Source organism: Aquila chrysaetos, chromosome 3 (assembly GCF_900496995.4).
Source record: "Aquila chrysaetos chrysaetos chromosome 3, bAquChr1.4, whole genome shotgun sequence".
In the NCBI taxonomy this organism is placed as follows: domain Eukaryota; kingdom Metazoa; phylum Chordata; class Aves; order Accipitriformes; family Accipitridae; genus Aquila; species Aquila chrysaetos.
The window spans coordinates 77,620,508-77,640,982 of NC_044006.1; the positions used below are offsets into that span (position 1 = coordinate 77,620,508).

General features: G+C 44.1%; 1 protein-coding gene across 2 annotated transcripts in view; it reads left to right on the top strand.

Annotated features, from left to right (window-relative positions):
• The window catches only part of PTH1R (parathyroid hormone 1 receptor), a 127,418-nt gene extending 109,416 nt beyond the window's left edge, over positions 1 to 18,002 (top strand). For both annotated transcript variants that reach the window (XM_041122489.1, XM_030008838.2), the window contains 4 exons: positions 2,876 to 2,970; positions 4,861 to 5,002; positions 6,223 to 6,264; positions 7,305 to 18,002. In XM_041122489.1, the coding sequence (XP_040978423.1) occupies positions 2,876 to 2,970; positions 4,861 to 5,002; positions 6,223 to 6,264; positions 7,305 to 7,667 (642 nt within the window). In that variant the 3' untranslated portion in view covers positions 7,668 to 18,002. The remainder of the gene's footprint in view (positions 1 to 2,875; positions 2,971 to 4,860; positions 5,003 to 6,222; positions 6,265 to 7,304) is intronic.
• Positions 18,003 to 20,475: the final 2,473 nt, after the last annotated feature.

Here is a 20,475-nt window from a genome sequence, read left to right on the forward strand (position 1 = left end):
TTTGAGCAGGGTCCTAATTCACTAGAGAACCTGCTTTACAGTTTTCATGAATTACCCTCTTTCCTCCCTCTGTCTTTCCCTGTGGTTCTCCATTACTCCATCTTCTGATGGTTAGATGAGTGCTTGCAAAATAACTTGTCCACTCCCACATGTCCTAGTCCCCCTTTACATTCGTCCATGAATAGCTGAGTGGAGTCAGTAACCATCTTTCTATAGTCTTCAGAGAGTTTTGCATCAAGTTCTATATACTTCCTTCTGACTCACAAATCAGGAGGCCTTGGAAGATGATCAGTGTGGGTGAGAAGAAAATCAGACCATATGCATATTAACAGCAGGAAAGTTTCTGAGGTGAATATGCTTATATGTGCAATTAGGTGAGCTGCTTTGGACTTGGTGGGGAGAGGGGGAGAGGTTCTTCATCAGAATTTCCTTTTGGTGGAAATTCTCCACCTGGCTCTAGCAATTAGTTCTGCACCTTGGAATAAACGAATCACCAAGCCCACATCGTGGTCATTGGAAATGAAATAGTAGGATGGAGAAGAAAGTTCAGATAGTTCAACCAGATGAATGCCAGCAACCCCATTGCATTTAATTTAAAGCCCAATTAGCAGAGGAGAAAGAGCTCAATTGAGGCTCATCCTTGTAAAAATAATGTTTCTCCATGAAGCTCTGCTGTGCTTGTACCCTGGTTATTTGCAAATGCAGCTATTTATCATGCAAAAATATTCTGTGGGTTGTTTCTGTTTAATTTCTGTGGGTTCATATTGTTCACTTGGCTGCCTTTTCAATTCCCACACTGGCTGGTCATAAGTTGCTGGACTAAGTTATGAATTTTCTGGATGTACTTGCAGAGAATTTGGAGACAGAGGGGCTCAAAAATCCCTCCGTTCTGCTGCTAGCTTTGATGTTATTCAGTAGTCTGGATTTCTTTTAAAACTTAGCACATGTTTCAGGAAGTCAGAGGAGTTTTCCTCCTGACTGTGATAAGCTTGGACATCTTCAATTTAGCCGACAAATGCAGAACAAGACCCCACTTTTGAGCATTTGAAGCTAGAAAAACTCATATGAGAAACAAAGCCTGCTTTTTTTTTTTTTTCCTTTCAGATTGGTTTCCAATGAAAATGAATTATATGCCCCCAGGCTGTGTGCTTCTCTGCCTGTCGGTCTATCCATCCCTCCCTTATAACTTTTGTGCCAGTCAGTAAATTCCAACCAAATGTAACTAAGGGAATGGGGTTGCATGGATGTTAAATTCCCACAAACCTCATGAAAACAGTCAAATAGATATGGGAGAGATATTCCACTAATGCCTCTTCAAGTGAAAGGGTGAGGTACGACCTTACCCCCTTTTTAACACAGAGAGCTGTTCAAAATGAACTTGCACCTCGTTAAAGGAGAAGGAATCCAACCACAGAAGACAAAGCCATAGCAAACCAGGCCGTGTTCATTCAGCGGCTCAGGGAACTACTTGTTTTAACAGTGAGGATAATTAACTGTTGGAACGACTTACCAATGGTTGTGGTAGGATCTCCGTCATGGAAACACTGAAACCCAGATCTGCTATAGCTCAAACAAAAATGAATACAAGGAGGTCTTATGGACTGCATTTTGCAGGAGATCAAACTAGAGGTTCACAATGGTCCCTTCTGGAGTAAAACTATAAGCCTGTGTGTGGCATGGTAATTTGTTTCCTTGAAATGCTGCTATACTAGCATCTGAGGATTCAAATGAGTGCTGCAAGCCTTCAGAGAAACCCATAGGCATCAGCATTAGCCCAGCAACATGGATCTGCCCAGTGCAGACAGTTACTCAATGGTTCTGCCATATGGCTTTGCCATAGTCCCAAGAACGGGTTTGTATGGGGCAGCAGCAGGTGTAATCCCAGCCCCAGTGAAACCAGTCTCCGAATCCCTCAAGCATCTCCCCATTTTTCATCTCTGTTAAGTGGCAGCGTAGCCACGAGATGTTGTCGTTACCTTTTGCTGCATGGGTCGCCGTGAGCATATTCCTGTGGGACTAGCTTAGCTTGGCTGAGCAGCTGGCCACAAGTTGGGTTCATAGATGTGGCTCCCTGCGTAGGAAGTAGATATTGCTTCCTTATTCTCCTTATCTGGTCCATAATAAACACTCCTCCAGAGGGAGAGTTAGCGGTAGATATAAAAGTGAAGTTTTACAGTTGTATTGCCCTTCTGCATTCTTGATCTGTCATCTCTAGTTAGGTCTGCTCTCTGTCTTCATCACAGTGCAGTTTGCTTGCTCTTCTTTGCTTTTGCACATGGAAATATGGAAAGGCATCCTACTAATGCTTCTCTTAGCCTGAGAAGATCTTAATCTCAGGTGGGCTGCAAGAGACAAGTATAACCTAATTTCAGTCTGCTCCCTAGACCCTGAACTAAGTTTGAGAGATTTATGAGGCCATGAAAATGACCTGTATCACTGTATGGAGTTTTAAAAAAAGATAATGTGAAAAATACTGAGTTGTCTGTAGTCCATACCTCAAAATGCCTGGTAAGCACTGCCTTATATATTGATATCATATCCAGTTATCAGGTGTCTGCCAGGCTAGCTAGCTCAGGTGTAGGTGTTTCCATGTGAAATGCCCACACCTTGTCAGAGAAAGCCATTCCCTTCTCTCTCAAGCATTCAGGTGGAACACCGCTGACTAGATCCCACCAAACACTGGGTCTTTGCTGGGGAGCTCCCCTCCACAGGACAAGCTCTCCCAGGAGGAGCTTCATACACAGCATGATCAGGTCATTGCCACAGCCCCTTGACTCATCTTGGGGAAAGCATTGACTAAACAACACTGTCATCGTCTGGATCTTTTTTAACAGTTATTCTTTCTTTGTTGTTTTTCCCTCCCCACCTCTTCCAGGTAAATTTTATTCTTTTTATCAATATTATCAGAGTCCTAGCAACCAAGCTACGAGAGACGAATGCAGGGAGGTGTGACTCAAGACAACAGTACAGGTGAGTCACATACATGGGGAGATTTCAAAGTCCTTGCTTCATGCCCTTGACTACCAAGGGAGCCCAGGGTGACTAGTTCATGGTGTCTGTGCTGTAGACACCTAAAATAAGGTGAGAAGAATGCTGTCTTCTAAGTCTGGTAAAGCAGAATGAATCAACAGCAGTTTAAACATCCCCTAAACCTTTCAAATCCAGTGTGGGGGACCTGCCTCATAGGTTAAAGAGAGGAATTCTGTTTTTTCAGCCAGTTTGGAAGTGACTGTGCTGGCCTTGAACCAAAAGTGCAAAAATAAAAGCATTGCTTATGCTGCTGAAACCCCTAAAATTTGTACCAATTTATTTATTTCTATTTATTTCCCTCCTGTGCTGTGTAAAACTTGGTAGTGTTTGTTAAATCTGCCCTTCAGCGGGTGTTTCAGCGCCTTTGCTGAAATGAAAAAAAGATTCCTGACTCTTTGCTGGAAATCTGGCGTTTCCTTGTTTGTTTTGTTTTCCTTTGTCCTGCCAGCTCTTCTCTCTTGATAATTAAGGATATTTGTAGCATGGTCAAAACTGGACAGAAAAAGCAGATTGCTGAGACACCTCGGCTGCTTGAGAGCTCCCAAGGCTTCTCATAATCTCCTGAGCCCGACTGACCAGCATGACATACACAAAGCGAGGAGAGCAGAATGATTTGGGCTGCAAACCATGAGCTCATTGCTACCATCTCACTCTCCAAACACAAGACGTTTCATTTGAAGCAGGAATGAGATTTGGCAGGAAAACACCTCTCCATTTTTCTTTGCTGCCCTGTCAGGGCTCTGATTTATCTATTTATTTATTTCTCCCTGGCTGAAGCTTGCTATTAATTATGGTTTGGATGGGGCCTTCTCCTTTTAATGTGTTAAATTCCCTCAGTGGTTTCCAGTTGCTGGACAGAGGAGGTACCAGGCCTTTCTGGTAGTGATGTCTGCCCTTCTCAATAATTGCCTGCACTTGGTGACTTGCTGTAACTCTTGGCAGAAGGTTTAATCCTTCAATTAATATCACTTCCAGGCAAGGCTGGTTCCCTCAGGAGCAAACCCAGCCAAGTACATAGGTCCTATGCTGAGATGGAGCTGCTGCTTTAAAAAGGGGCTTTCCAAGCGATCCTGCAGTCCAAAGGACCTCCTAAGAGTGATCACCTTCTGCTTACCCTATAGTGCACTGTCCTCTTCCCCTTGATATCCAGAGCAATTCTGCTCCTAGATGCACCTCCCTCTCCATCAGCCCTGCTTATTGCACAGGAGGCACTAACTCAGGGTGGACCTTCGTGGCTTGCCTCAATAAGCAGGCAGAATCACAGAATCGCTGAGGTTAGAAGGGACCTCTGGAGGTCGTCTAGACCAACCCCCCCTGCTCAAGCAGTGTCAGCTACTGTAGGTTGTATAGGACCGTGTCCAGTCGTTGTAAGCTGAAGCAGAACCATCCTTCAGGGACAAGGACAAGGACGAGGCAGCCAGAGGCTGAAGGCTGGAAGCAGCAGTGCGTGTTGCTTTCCAGTCACCCTTCCACCCTCTACACATGATCCTGACCCAAAGCTGGGGAGAGTCTGAGGCTGAAAAAGACATCTCAGCGTCTTCATCTCCAGTACCTACAGCAGCATCACATGGGGGCATGTGTGTGGGGAGGGTTAGACTAGCACATCAAGACATGCTGGAGGACGGAGGGGGTTGTGTCACATGCCATAAGACAAGCAACAGTTTGAAACTGCAGATGGACGCAGTGCCTGTGTAAATGCCAAGGGGACATGTAAGCAAGAACGAAATTACGTGCAACTTGTGCCCAAGGTATGAGGTGGACAAGCCTGACAGGGAGGTTTACTCCATCCACTAATTTCCTCTGTGTCTTTCTCTTTCCTTATTGCTACAGAAAGCTGCTGAAATCTACCCTCGTCCTTATGCCTCTGTTTGGCGTTCACTATATTGTTTTCATGGCTATGCCATACACAGATGTGTCAGGGATTCTTTGGCAAGTTCAAATGCACTATGAAATGCTGTTCAACTCTTTCCAGGTATTGTAACTGTTAAATATGGGGGCGAACTATGAGAATGTCAATGGGGAGAGGAGGGAAATGAGAGTGCAAGGTTGTCTTTGGAAGCAGGACTGTTTTTACAATACACCAGCTTTCATTCACAAGGTGATTTGACAGTATTTTAGCATCAAGTATGGTTTATATTTGCAAAACATAACATATAAAGGCTCAGTGTGTCCAACAAAAAAATGTTCCTGTTGAAAGATAACTTGCCTCACAAAATAAATCCCTTTAGATCCAGGTTAGATGTAAGCTGGTAGAGATCCACAGAGACATGTTGTTTCAAATTTGTTTCCAATTTGCTTGTTCCAAGTTGTCTTTCAGTCCTGTGAATGGATTCCTCAGTTCTAGGTTTGGGCAAAAGGCAGGTTCAGTTACAGGACTGGTCCTATATAAGACATAGCAGCAAGAATACACAACTCTCTACAAGCAGAGCAGTGTTTGATCGTCACTGCACACCCCTCCCTGAGAGACTATCTTTTGTTTGACCAGCGTGGATGATGAAAGGTGGGCAGTGGGGTCTGGCCAGATGACAGTTTAAAGAAACTGCAAGGGAGATGGGGACCAAGCTTGCATTCATGTGCTTTCACAAGTCCTGTTAGGTGTAGATGGGTTAAAATAGTGGGTGACCTTAGCAAGACCTGGGTAAACTATTGGCCGACAAAAAGATGTGGATGGTTTGCTTACATCTGAATTCCTTTGCTAATCCCACTCAGCCAGTTCTGCTCCGCACACAGGCTGCCCCACTTACAGCCGGAGCTGGAAAAGTCCCGTCAGGACCATCTTCCACCCTCCCATCCTACAGCAGGATCAGCTACATGTAAAACACTGGAAATGTTTATCCCATAAGTTCATAAACACCTCCAGTGAGGTAGACCCCACCACCATCCCAGGCACTATCACCATCTCAGGACCTTTGCAAAAGATCTGGGGGTGAAAATAGACCTGTTAGCTAAACCATGACCCAGAAGGCTTTTATAGTCTATCTACTTTGTCAACAGCCTGCAAGGAAATGTCTATGTTTATCTGTCTCTCTTGTGCTACTGAACAATGCAAGGTTTCTTACACATATTGTATACAGCATATTAAGAATGTCATTGATTTCAGAGGAACACAGGGATGCTGGGCAGCACCATCAGGAAAGAGGTACTCACATGCAGCAAGATTAACATTAATATGTCGTTTCTTCTTCCTTCTAGGGATTTTTTGTTGCCATCATATACTGTTTTTGCAATGGAGAGGTAAGTCACCAGCTTCTTAATTATTTTCCTCCTTCATTAGATTGGTTCCACACACAGATGGTAAAGTGGACGCACATCAGCATATCCTCACTTATTCTAGAGATGCAACCCTGTTTTGTACTCAGTGAGAGATCTGTCAGTCCACATAGAAAGTTCATACCCTCGGTTTTGGTCATGTAAGACATCCAGGTGAATATGTCACCAATAAATGAGCTACTGAATGTAGCTAATGGAGAAAAAAAGTGTGGTTTTTCTTTTCCCAGCATGAGTGCTGTTTAGTGCTGCTTAATTTCAGATGTGTGGCAGGAAGAAAAGTGGACTGATAGAGTGGCTGCCTAACCAGCAAGCTCTTTTCATTGTCCAGGCTTTTTGAACCTTCTTTTCTATTTCCAGAGCGGTATGTTTTAATGTCTTTTTTTCCATTAATTCCCTCTATGGCTGCAAACTAAGAAACTAGATGGTCAGTAGATGCACATCAGGAAAAAACAGAGCTACTTTCATGGCCCAGCATAAGGCTGTTTTGGCCTAAGTTTATGTATTTTAAGGGGAAATGCAACTACAAATATGCTGCTTATGTTCTACAGCACAAAACCAAGATAAAATCCATACCATAAGGGGAATTGATTTCACCCTAACTTTAGCCATCTAAAAGTGGGATACTCAGTCTAAAGTAGTCAGCTAACTCCTTTCCAGAGGAAGTTTCTAGTGACTCAGGCATCTCTGATGGCGGTTCACCCCACTTATAGTTGATGCCAATGGTGCCTTGAGAGGACTGTCTCCTGGATGTGCTGCTCACCATCCCTTAACCCTGGGAGAGAGTTAACCCACATTTTCAGTTTTATGTTTTCAGCCATTCAAGCTTCCCAATGCCAGATATTTAATTTGGAAAGGGCAGATGTAATGTGAATTTACTGTTCCTTCCAATTTCAATCCCCAGAGAGTTTCTCACCCATTCTGTCTGTGGATGCTACCTCCTTCTGATACTCTCTGCCCCTCTCTCCTCCCACTCATGCTTTTTTTTTCCCCCCCTTGTCTCTCAGGTCCAAGCAGAAATAAAGAAGTCATGGAGCAGGTGGACATTAGCACTTGACTTTAAAAGGAAAGCACGAAGTGGGAGCACAACCTACAGTTATGGACCAATGGTTTCCCACACCAGCATCACAAATGTAGCCACAAGAGGAGCACTTGCCCTCCATCTCAATACGAGACTTATACCAGGGACCCTCAATGGACACCGAAATTTGCCAGGTTATGTAAAAAATGGCTCCATTTCTGAAAACTCCATGCCTTCCTCTGGACCAGAGCAGTACAACAAAGATGAGGAGTATCTGAACGGCTCTGGGCTTTACGATGGAGACAGACCCACAGTACTTGTTGAAGAAGAAAGAGAGACAGTGATGTAAAGAGAGGAGGAGAAAAAAGAAGCAAAAGGGTGAAAAAGGTTCCTGGAGAGCATTTAGTGGGCAAAAGAATATCAGGCCACGCATCGGATGCCAAGGGTTTCCATACAGTTTCTCTGTTCTGTGGAACGAGAGGTTAAGTTATATGGGAAAAAAAAGTGAGCCACCAATGTGGCCAGCTGTCGATCACATACATATACTCAGTGATCTAAGTCTCTCTGGTGTTAACGGAGGCAGGGCAATCCAGACCCGCGGGCCTTGCTACCTGCTGAACAACAGAGATACTGAGAGTTCGCGAGGGAGGTTTGCAAAGCAGCACGTGGTCCTTGGACCTCTTGGAGAGCGTGGGCAGCCAAGGAGGACAGGAGTCTCACCCAGTAAAGCAAGAGTCTTGCAGGGAGTGTACAGTGCCATCTTCTTGTGAGGGTACAAGCCACCCTGGGCATCAGTGTCTTCAGTTTGGTTTGCTCTTTCCCTGTAAAGTCTGCCTGGTAACACACACAACACTGATCAAGACCTCTCGGGGGTCTTCGTGCTGCCCGGTCTTGCAGACAAGTGCTCAATGCGGACAGCTCGGTACAACCGGTCGCATGTTCTTCCCTTGGGCAATCTCACTCCTTGGCAAAATGCTCCTCTGGGTTGGGCAGGGTTAACAGCTCATGGCTGCTCGTTGCAGGCAGAAAACTCTGTTCTCCTTTCCCTGACCTGAGTCCCAGTAGCAAGCCAGAAACCAGTGCAATTTTAGGATGGAAAATGTGGTTATCAGAATGTGCGACATTTTTGTTCTTCCAGATGCAGCAGTGGAGAGGGGCCCACCAAGCGGGTTGAGGCAGGGCAGGGAATTTGCAGGTCTTGGGTATGTGTGCCTGTGTGTGTGTGGCTAAAATCAGTTCAGAGGGTAGCTAACTCAGCCCTCCCTTTTTGTGGGTGCTCATGGAAACAAGCTTCAGTCATTTTTTAAACCTCTAAATTGCTTCTCATTCTGCCCTCTGAATTTCCTGTTTCTCACTCGTCCAAACCCTCATGAGGAGAAAGACTCCATCAACAGTCTGCCTGTATCACCCAGAAGCACCAGCTGCTGGATACAGCCAGACAAACCTACCTTCATGAGATCCAAAGGCAAAATTTGCTGGGTAAAAGCACAGGGATTGCTCGTGGATGGTCACCTTCTGAACATCTTCTGAACTTTCCTATTCTTTGTGTTTTGGTCACGCACACACATATGTACACCAGGTCAGACTCAGCTGGTGTAACGAGTCTAAGTTCAACCAAAGACACTGAGTTTGCCTAGAGATGCTCAGATGAGGAAATGCTATTGCCATTGCCTCGAAAGGGAAGAGCATAAGGAAATGCCTCCTTCCTACAGGAGAGAGACCAGGAAGATTTTGTTACCGTGCAGAGTTTCCCTTGCTAGTGCTTTTTGCAGGGTGTGTGAAAAAGTTGTTTTCTGATGCATGTCATCTTCAGCAGCGATGAAGAGGTACAGCCCTTGTTGGCCAACAGTGCATCGTGCTGGGTCTGTTTCACACCACCTGATCATCTAGCGAAGGGTCTCTGCCAGTTTCCAAGCATAATACAGAATTGCCCAGAAGTGGGAAATTAGGAACAACAACTAAACTTCCTATCACAGCACGTGCTTCCCCAAAGGGAGGACTCTGGCTGAGCCAGCCTGGCCACTCTCTTCAGCCCCTGTGATAACATCGCTATTCCCTTGCTGCAGTCTAAGAGTCAGGTCCTCATGGTGCTTTTTTTTCTTATTTCTTTTTTTCCTTCTTGGCAAGTTTCTAGTACCTGAAGCATTTTGACCTCACCTGGTTGTTACTCAAATGGAATAGGAAAGAGGTATTACGCAAGTTTGCAGAAGTCCTTTAGGATGCAGGTGGGGCCAATGGGATAATCCACTCTCTATCCTGATCCTTTAGATACAGCTGCTGCGTCACATCAACCAGTACGTCTAAGATGCATCAAGTCGATGCAATCAGCTGGTCCTCTGAGAGCAAATTAAGGACTAACTCCCCCAAAACTCTGAAGGAGGTCAGACAGAGCAGTTGGGATCTTGACTCTCTGTACCACATCTTCTTTAGACAACTTCTCAGCTTAGGGCCTGATCCAAAGCCCAGTGAATTCAAGGAAAAAACCTCTTCCCTTCGACATCTCTGAGTTTTGGATTCAGACCTGGTAGGCGATGTGGTGGCTGAGAGGCAGTCCTCTGTCAGGCACTGAAGCACCTCTCCACCAGCTGCAGACGTACATGAGCAGGTCTTTAAAAGCCAGTATTTATTTGTGATGTTCTTTTCTTGTTATGCATCATTGAAATAAGTCAAAGCTCATCATAACCATTTACCACCAAATGGCAGCTATTAAAATGTAAGGTTTTCAAAGAATAATCTTTTTTCATGCTCCCTTATTATTGTTGTTGTTATTCATATAACAATACTAGCAATAGTATTACAGAGAAGTTAAGTAATCTTGCAAGAGAAGTCAACTCTAGCGAAAGTTTGGCATGGAGAGCTAACCAGCTCTGCAGAAATCTGGGTCAGCCCAGCTACACTCACTGCTCGCCTTTTCCTCACAGATGCTGCTATGGCTTCTGGAGGCAATCGAAGGGGACAGAAATTATTAACAGTGGGCCGTCAGAGTGTATACAGCTGTGTTATTTAGCATCCCATGTGGCAGAACCGCCGATGAGAGAGAAGAACACTGAATATGCTGGCTCTGGCTTTCTACCCTTCCAGAAGTACGTTGTACTTAAATCCTGCCAAGTAGATGGATGACCCTCCTGATTTTCTCACTCAAAGAAATTGCTCAGTATCGTTACACTGCTGGAACAAAGCAAAAAAAAGACCAAAAAATCCCCCACCAGTGACTCATTGTTTGCTTGTGTTTGTTACTGAGAACTCAAGATTAATAAATAACATGTTTGACAATCACTTAGCAAAGTTCAAGGAATTAGCAAAAGGCATAAAATTATTTATAAACAAATACAACACCCCTCATAAAATGCAGCCCTCACTGAAATGCCTTCATCATCGGATTATTTAGAATAAATGTCTAAAAACTGTTGTTAAACCTAGACAAAAATTACATGCACAAGGGATGTACAGGGGAAGAAATCTTTTCTTAATCCTTTCAATTACAAATCATACATAATAATTTTTTTATTTCTGGGTGTTCATGTGCATGAACAATATTCATGCAAATATTGGGAAAATGCTGATACCGAAACAGGGGAATAACGGCCATTAAGGCATAGCAGACTGTACGTTTGTCAAAGCCTGTTCCTACCTTTCCTAGGCTGATCACAATCTCTTGATTGAGTGTATAGGCCACGATCTATTAGCTAGAGGTCCAAGGACATCCTTCACTGATTTTAGTGAGGAAGGGATCAGACCAGTGATGTCTAAAAACAGAGAAGAAACCACAACTGGCAGTTGTGATTTGCCCTGGAAGGGCAAGCAGAGCAGTCCTGCTGGTGCTTAGCCAAAGCCTCTAGATTCAGAGTGGGGTCCCCTTCGCTTCTTCCATCACCAGAAGATGCGGGCATTTCTCAAGGACGGTTTTTCCCTATTCAAAGGTCTGAGTCCACCTGGGGTGACAGTTCTTCTTCTGTCTGAGTTACTAGTGCAAACATAGTCCCGAAGGCCTTAAACAGAAACAGAAACGTGGTGAAGTGAGGATGCATTTGTCAGTGATTTATCTAGTGACCACTGCAAACCTTGCAAGCAGGACAGGGTTTGTGCCCGTCCTGGTTCAGGTCCAACATGGGATGGTGGAGCAGAGAGAACAGATTGCTTTGGAGTCGGTGTGCAGCAAATACAGAGGAAAAGAGACTTTCTCAAGCTCACTTCAAGTAGGAGGCCAAGGTCCAAAGGAGCTGGTTGCCTGTATTTTTCCAGTTTTCCCTCCTCCATGGTGTCAGCTTTGTGCCCCTTTTCTTCCCATCCTGTCAAGTAGCTGACAACACTCAGGAGTCCTATAGACCTTGCTTCTCTAAGCCCGCTGGGCTGGCACAGGCCAAGCTGCTCACTGCAATATCCCGGCTGACTGGCTCACATAGGGAGGAATCTCCTTGCCCATCTTTTGGATGGGTGTCCTCTTCGCCAGTGCCACAGAGATGTTATGCTTGGGCAGGGAATCTCACCCCCTGCCAGGTTCATTGCACCAGCCCAGCAGCTCTTCTATTCCCACCCACAGCAGCCCAGTATACTTTTCCTCATCAATCCTTCCTACATGATCTACCTCTTTTCTTGATGGACACAGAGCTGTTAAATGTTCCTCAGCCTTGTGTTTCTTAAGGATGACTTTTGGCAGCAACCTTGTCATTTCTGCTTTGTCTGGATATGTGCAGACAAAAGTTTTTACACCTCCTATATACTGCTTGGTCTTGGTTCAGATGAGATCATGTCTTGTCCTATTCCTCACCATTCCTCAACTCTGCTGCTTCTTGTCTGACACATATTAGAGCCAAATCAGTTCACAAAGATCTCCCAAAATTGAGCTCTTCAGCCAGGGATTGGCTTTGTTTATCTGTTTATGGGCAATTGGCTGAAGGTCATAGAACAACCACAGTGCTGGTAAGAATTTTCCATTTTTTAAACTATTAAAATACATTAAGAGGGAAGATCTCCAGTTTTTCATTCCTGTTTATTGTTTTGACAAACTCAGTGGCTGGCTTAAAAGTTTTTTAAATTTCCGTTTCTGATGTTTCAAAAAGTTAAGACAAATCATTTATAGGTTGGGTTCTCTTGCTCTTTCACTGACTTATTTTTCTGCATACCTTCCACCTAGAAAGCTTCAAGCAGAATTACTGATGATGAGGAGAGTGATCAGTATATCTCTTAACTCATCTGAATCTCTCACTATGGTCAAAGACTCATTCACCTGAGATAGGACTGCATGAAATGAGAGAAAGCACTTTAAGAGTTGACCTTTAAGGGAGAGGTTATATGAACCTGTGAAGTCTTTTAATGTGCAACATTGCTTCTTGTTAGTGTATATGCTTTTTTTCACCTGTTGGTGCCCATGAGTTTGCTGAAAACAAATCTGTCCCTCGTCATGGAAAGTTATGCAGAAGTAATGTGGTTCACATCCTCTCTTTCTGGCCTTACCTGAATTTTATGACATTTTAGCCGTAACAGGAAGCAAAAAGAAAAAAACTATCTGGGGCAGCATGTTCCAACCTTGGGGGGTAACAGCTCCTCAGCTGTATATCCTATGTCACAAATTGGCATTCACTGATGGCTGCAAGTTGTAAACTGCTCAGCAGGTGAGGAAGCTTTGTTTTAAGGCCATGAGCAGGTTAATGTATGTCTTCACCATGCCACCTCGCTGCTGACAGCACCTGCTAGGTAAGAGGTCACGTTGCACCCTCAGGTCTAGGAAAATCAGCTTTTTTCAACAAGCTTTATGCTGGAACAGGTTTGCTGATTGATTTTTTGTTATTATTATTTTTACTGCTATTGCTGATGGGCTGTCATGTTCTGCAGAGTAAACAGAGGACATATATGATATCCCTGGCAAGCTGCAGAGCTTTTCAAGCATCCAGTTTGATTCTCCAGACAGAGTAGATTTTATATCCCATTCCTCTAGGGTGTCTTGAAATGAGAAAAATATTAAACTGTAAAGGAAATGAGTTTGTGAAAGACCCTATAAATAAATTTCCATCATGATTGGCCATGGCTGTCTGGATTTGCCTGGAAAACATAATAGTTCATGAACTGTATAAGTAAAATAAAGAGCATGTCCTTCTCTGTGGACATTCATTGGAAGGTAGTTCTCCTGGTTTTGCCCATGGAAGTGAAAGGTTGAATCTGCCAGACAGCAAATACTGTTGGCCCAAAGGAATGTTTTGTTTAGAAGCAGCAAATCCTGCTATCTGTATACAAATTATTGGGTTTATCCTGTTCCACCCAAACTATATCTCATAAAATCAAGACTCAAGCTTAGCTCTTAATTAAAGGTGGGAGAGCAAAAGAAAGCAGAGGTGAGTTGTTGTAAAGACACATAATTAACTGAAAAACATTAAAACATGACTCCACCACTTTGCTTCAAAAAAAAAAAAAAAAAAAAAAGCCTGGGAAATGCAGATTGAATTTGCTTTCATTCAGGAAAAAGACAAAAAATGCAGGTTGGCTTTTCTTTTCTTTTCTTTTTTTTTTCCCCCCAATAATGCTCAGTTGGCCAGAAAGTTTGAGCCAGAAATCTCGTCTCCTTGGTGTTTCCATGTCCTCCTTGACCTCTCTGTAGGAAATATTCCACAAGCCATTGTAAATGAGTTGGGATGGAGAGCAATGCATGGACATACGACTCAGAACCCACCTTTGCCTATGACCAGCTACTGGTCATTTAAAGCTCAGAGACATCAAGCAATCTTGTGTTGAAACAGAAATATTGCTAATGTGCTTCATTTAGTGGTCAACCCCAAATTAATTTGTTGTCTATATATCAAAACTTGTAATAGGCAAAGGGTATCTCAATGAGGGTGCTTCTTTACTCAGTGTTAACAGACAACTTCACTGGCTGCTCTTTGTCCTGTGGGAGGTTTTGAAGATTTTAGAGCAGGTATCTTCTACTGAGAGTCCATCAGTTCAAGACAGGACTGAGACATGATCTTTTGGCAGTGCTAGCAGATTGCCATGTAGCTACTTCACCTGTAGCGTTAGGCTGATGGTGGACCATCAACTGTTTTAGACCTTTGAGGCTGTTTGTCCCTAGCAGGTAGAGAAGCCCACAAAAAGGACACCAACAGGGTGTACACTCCTACCCTCTATATTGATCCCAAATTTAGATTGGTTGGAGTCCTTCTCTACACTTAACTTCTTTTTTCCAAACTGACCCTACAAAACAACCCCCAAAAACTTATTTAAAGAACTTGGTTAAGCATTTCATTTTCCATTTTAACTGGATGCAAATACATGGGGGTTTATTGCTAGAAGCCAATCTCAACTCTCAGTTTCAAAACCAATCTAGAGCATCGGGATGGGAACATGATTTGCTCAGATCAGCTGCATAGTGCCCTAGTCTCATCATACCCATTGCACTGGGTTCAGAGCACAGGTATCCTGGCAGAGGTGGAAGGTCGATCGATCAAAATAGTCTTTTGTTCTTGGTGAATTAATAAGAAAAGGGTACAGAGAGCAAAAAAAAGATTCGCTGTCTTTATGCCACACTTAAGAAGGATTATAAACAATAAAATAGTAATTATAAGTTATCCTTTGTTTATTTCTTCGGGTTCTGTTTAGTGCTCTGATGGGGTCTGTGCAGTGTCTGGTTTTCTGGCTTCTCCCACGTGGACAGAGTTCTCTGTGGTGGACAGAATAGCTATAATGAGCGGACAGAGTCATTCAAAGCCAGTCTCTAGGGCAGGACAGTTAGAAACAGACCTGATGTTGATTTTATATTTGTTGGCAGAAGGCGAGAGCTACGCCACTGAAGTTAATCGAGTTAACTCGGTCTAATGCCAAGGCAAAACAGGTCTGACTCTAGACCACAGTTCAGGACTCATGTATAATTTGCATAATGGAATTAAAATAAAGCTTCCAACTCTAGCTACAGAAATACTCTGCTGAGAATTAGAGACCAGGCTTGCTGTTTGGGATTAAATAAAAGGACACCCAAGGCATCAGCTGTCACATAAAACAATCCCATTTTATCTATTCCTGTCCAGATTAGCGTGTTCTCCCCACTGCCATACACTGTAGTCACTTAGCCACACTCAGCTCTTTCAATTGATAGGGATTTTTCTTAGCTCCTTCTTTCTTTTCTTTTCTACCCTAATTGCATGTGAACTCAGATCCTCCAAGTTTTCTTGCTGTCTTCCAGGTTTAAGCTAGCCCCGCAGTATACAAAGTTCAAGATAATATCAACATTTTGCCAGGACTTGGGAGACAAGTGGGAAAAAGAATGTCACAGGGGAGCATTAAAAGAAATATTAAACAAGGTTCCTCTGAAACCTTTCCCACGGACCAGGGAAAGGTTTGCAAACCTTGGCACAGCATTTCATCCTCCTACTGAACTCACTCATGTTTTGCTCATAGAAGATCTCAAGCCATTCAGTATGTCCTGCAAAGCTCACACAATGTCTTTCCACTGTCTTCAGAGGGCTTAGGGTTAGAGCTGGTACACTGCTATTAAATATTCTTGTTTAATTGAAGTTTAACATTCTGATCTGCTCATGTGGTTTCTGTATCCTTCCCTCGGTTGGTACATTAGTGCTGCTTTGGGGCACACATACAGAACTGTCCCTTGAACTGCCTTTGTATCTGTGGCACGTAGTAATTACTGGACCCATCTGGGGCCATCTCCTCTCTGACCGCGTCTCTTGATGGCATTCAGTACTGACGGGCAGCAATGCTGCTTTGTAAGGGAGCCAAAGGCAGCGTTTGCAAGAAGAGAGTGCAACAAGCTTTGTCCTAATTCAGAACAGATTTGCAAGACTCCAGTGAGGCAGGGCAGGGCTAGAAATCAGCTCAATGTTTGGAAGGGGCCAGGAACAAAAGAAAAAGTTATGGAAGAGCTGACCCAGATGATCATGAGTAATTAGGAAGTCTCATAAATCTGGCTTGTTTTCAGGCAGACCTCTCTATCCAGCACAGATCTGATGGAGGTAGGCTGTATTGCACAATTACATTCCCTCCTAAACCGGGGATGTCTTGAGAGAGCAAATGGGGGGCATGTAAGAAAGTCAGTACAACTTTCTCTTCTTCTTCATCTTCACTTGTACTTTTCCCTTCTTTTTTCACCTGAAAAAAGGGGTACGTTAGAACAACCTCAACATGAGAACCTGGAATTCAGACCCATTTCTCCTGGTTCCCACAGAGTAACTTCTCCCTGTGACCGTAGCAATTGTTTTCCTGGCATATTAACTAAGGAATTTGATGGCATTTGATTATCTTCCTCAGACTGAGGGTTAATGATTCTGGGCTAGCAATATGGTGTGCAACAACACAGATGTGCTGGTATCAATTTGGGATGAAATCCTGACCCCATGAAAATCAAGACCAAGATGTCTGTTGATTTCCGTGGAGTAGGTTTCACCCATAAATTCTGATGCCAATAAATTACCTCCCCTGTTCCCAAAACCTTACTTGCTACCCATATTTCAGGGTGTCTTTTTTCTTTAGATCAGTAGCACTACAAGACCAGAAAGCAGGCATCAAGAGGTAGAAGATGGTCTGAGTGGCAGGCTTGTCTCCTGAAATGCTTCACAAGTGACAACATTAGGCTTTTGTATTGGTATCAGCTTCTACATCTGGGGATTTAGGATGTGGTAGATATTTGGCTAGTAAAAGGCATGGGATTAAAATGTTTGAGATAAATGGGATTAGTGTGCACTGGGTTTCCAAAATGCCTGGGCCTACATCCTCTGAAATAGAGATACAATATCCACTTGAAAGACTGCCTAAAACAAGTTTAAATGAAGGGTGTTCTCCAAACAACAGACCTCAAGCACCTAAAACAGAAGACAAAACAATGACTTCACCAGAGAAGCATCATTTATTTAAACCAGAGCATTACGACAGGCATGAGCCCTTCTAAATAGAGAGTTGGGTGCTTCTTGCCAGGCCAAGCTTTTACCTTTTTATTTTTCTCTGTCTAAATTAATCATTCTTCCTCGAGAGCTGCAGGGAGGGATGAACAAGAAGCCATTTGTCATTAGATGTGAAATCTTTTAAAGGACATGTTGTATGAGGTAGAGCTGGTGGTAGAGGAAAGTCAGTTGGTGGCAGAAGAGGAAGGACAGGCATAGCCAAGCACCATCACCCAAACCCATCCCCTTGCCCCATCCCCGTGTTCAGAAACACTATGTCGATCTCTTGCCATCTGCATGAGCTGGGGTATGCATGAAGAGACAGACCTGCTGCTAAAACTCATTGCTTCGTCTCAGCAACTTCAGGGTGACCCAGCCATGGTGGTCACCAGAAGTGATGGGGTCCGGGCATTAGAAAAAGGACTCAGCCATTCCCAGCGGTCTGCCAGGCTCAGCCTGAGGAGTCTGTTTTCAAGATATTGGCTCCTTTTTTCTAGTCCGAGCAGGAGGGAAAGGAGCTGGGGTATGTTCTCCCCCCTCCAACATGAGTGCTTTCACTGAAGTGGTTTTTAAGACCTTGTTTCACTTCAAAAGAGGGACAAAACTGAAAAACTAAAGGACAAAACTGTGATTTCTTTCTATGCGTTATGGGGACATTGCCTTGTGTGTGTCGTCAGGCAGGCTTTTGGTTTACATTCCTCCACTTCTGCTTTCTGTACGGACCAAAGTAACAAGCGGAAAATGACAAACCACAGGTGTATGTAAAAGGGAATTAAAATAAAAAGAAACCTTTATTGATTCTCATGAAATATTTCTGCTGTGTCTTTTCCTGCCTATAGGACTCTGAGCCTCAGGGGCATCACATGGGTTAGGTATTCCTCTGGGTTCATGAGGAAGGAGCTCCATGAGCTCCTCCAGTTCATTAAGGATACAGAAAGATGGGAGTGAGCTATGTGTCTGGAAAACCTTTGGGAACACTTCACACTGGGTGGCTTAAATACCCACTTAACTTTATGGTTTTCAGGAGCAATAGGAACAAACGTGGTCAGCTCCCATCCGTGCTTCCTGCTGGGCAGCAGCTTCTGGAGACATACTAATTCAGCTGCTGACAACCTTCTCCTTATGCATGGTTTAGCTTCTAAATAAGCAAGCTGATTTACTGAAGCTAAAATTTAAGGCTTTTCCTCCCTGAGTTTAGTCATGGCATTTCTTTTGATGCAAAAGTGTGCTTTGGACGGGAGGAAGAATTGGGCAACAGCACTCTTTGTCCCAACATTTAGCTCATCACATACATTCTGTGGGCTGAGTACCACCACTCCAACAGCAGTCACATTCCAGCAATATTTTCAGGAAAGCCAGTCAATGACTACAGGAGAAAACAGGGAGTGAAAATTTTCTGCTCTTTTAATTGGACACACTTTGAATGATTGGCCTGATTTCAAAAAATGCTCAGGTCCCAGCAGCAAGGAAGGAGTGAGAACACTGCTGAACAAAGGCAGTTGCACAAACGCTTGCTCCAGATGGAGCTGTGCAGGTCTTGGCTGAGAATGAGATGGGCTACTGCATAGATTGAGTGTCTTTATCCCATTTACTGACTTCAATATCAACATCAGATAACATCCAGGAGAGAGAATAACAACATTGCAGAAGGTGTTCACCCATGCAGAGCTCCTCACGCTTATCCCGTGGGGGTGTCTACAACACCACTGCAGTGTGATGCCTGAGTAGGTGTGACTCCCATCCTATTCCCATTGTTTACACACAAGCAAGCTTTGCTCACAGGTTCTAACCTGAACTCTGGATCTTAATAGAGATAGGCCAGGTATAGTCCAAATCTTTGCTTTCAGCCAGGCTTTCTTTCACCTGAACAGAGAGGAACAGGACAGAGCACAGTGCAGCCTATCCACCTCCAGGTGTCCTGGCCTCAATTCTTTCCAAGCACAGCATGGATGACTTCAGCCCCAATAGAAGCTGGTAAATGGCCAACCATGTGGATAACAGTTGCTTGGGTGATGCAGTTCGGTAAGTCTGAGCTTTCCCCTCATATCACATTAGGACTGTTTCCTGCATCATTTGCATTGACTTTCATTGGAGTAAAAGGGTGCATGGCATCTCTTTGGCTGTGGCCCTAAACATCAGCTGGAGAATGCAGTAGAAAATTGCAGAACAAAATAAAGCAGCGGCAAAAGGCAAATTGGAAAAAAAATCACCTTTTTCTCTTTCCCTAGTCCTAAAGCACGGTGCCTTCTAGCTCTGTTGTTCTAATGTGGTTGCAGTGGCTATTTTGAAGGATGCTCTCATGCCACCTGATACACTCACGGTATCAGTGTCATGAGGGGCACCTCATTCCATTCACAGCTATGCCATGCCTTCATCCAGCTCAGCACAAACAATGCAGGGTGGTTCCCTGGACCACTGCCCTCGCAGAGAGAGAAGGCTGTAACTGGGCAAGTGCAAACGCTACTCTTCGTGAGTATGATATATAATCACAGTAAAACCTAACTGGTGGAGACCTTTACAGAATGTCATCCCCACTGGCTAGACTGCTCAGTACTTTCACGCACTCTTTGGAACTCATTCCCCCTGTAACCTTTCCCTTCTCTTTTAGCCAATCCAAAACTAAATGGTTTCAGAGTCCACAACTAAGCACTCAATTTTAGTTATGCACGAGGCCCAACTTAGTGGAGACTCTTGCTTCACGCAGTCCTATGTGAGATTGGGGCCCTTCTATGCTCTACAAACAAACGGTGGATTAAACCAGCTGATGCCAACTGCACACATCCTGCATTGCTGGTTCCACAGCACCCAGCTGCTTTCTTCCCAGGCATCACCAGTTGGAGAAAACATGACTTTATGCACCATCCCATTCTGGGGTAGATTGGGTAGCAGGTTCACTATGCTGGGCTGCTTATGGGCACAGGTGAAGCAAGAGCAGCATGGGACGTTGGCAGTTGATCATACAAAGGATGTCTAATTAGACAGAATCATTTTGCCTGTGAAGCAGAAAGGAGGATGACCAGCACAGTATGATGTTCTCCTGCAGTGGTCTTGTGGTGCAAAGAGCTGGCAGAACCAAGGTGGGCTGGGTGTGTTCTGCCTCGAGTTGGGCTGAATCACAAATGTAACCCTCTCCCAGTGAGCACCTAAGCATATCCCTAGATACTTAGCTATTCTACTCCCACCCATGCTGCCAGAAGTCTCACTGTTAAGACGGTTTCTCTCCAACTCTTTTCTGCACTTTGAGCCAACAATTCCACCCAGTCAGGGGCAGATGAGAGCTAA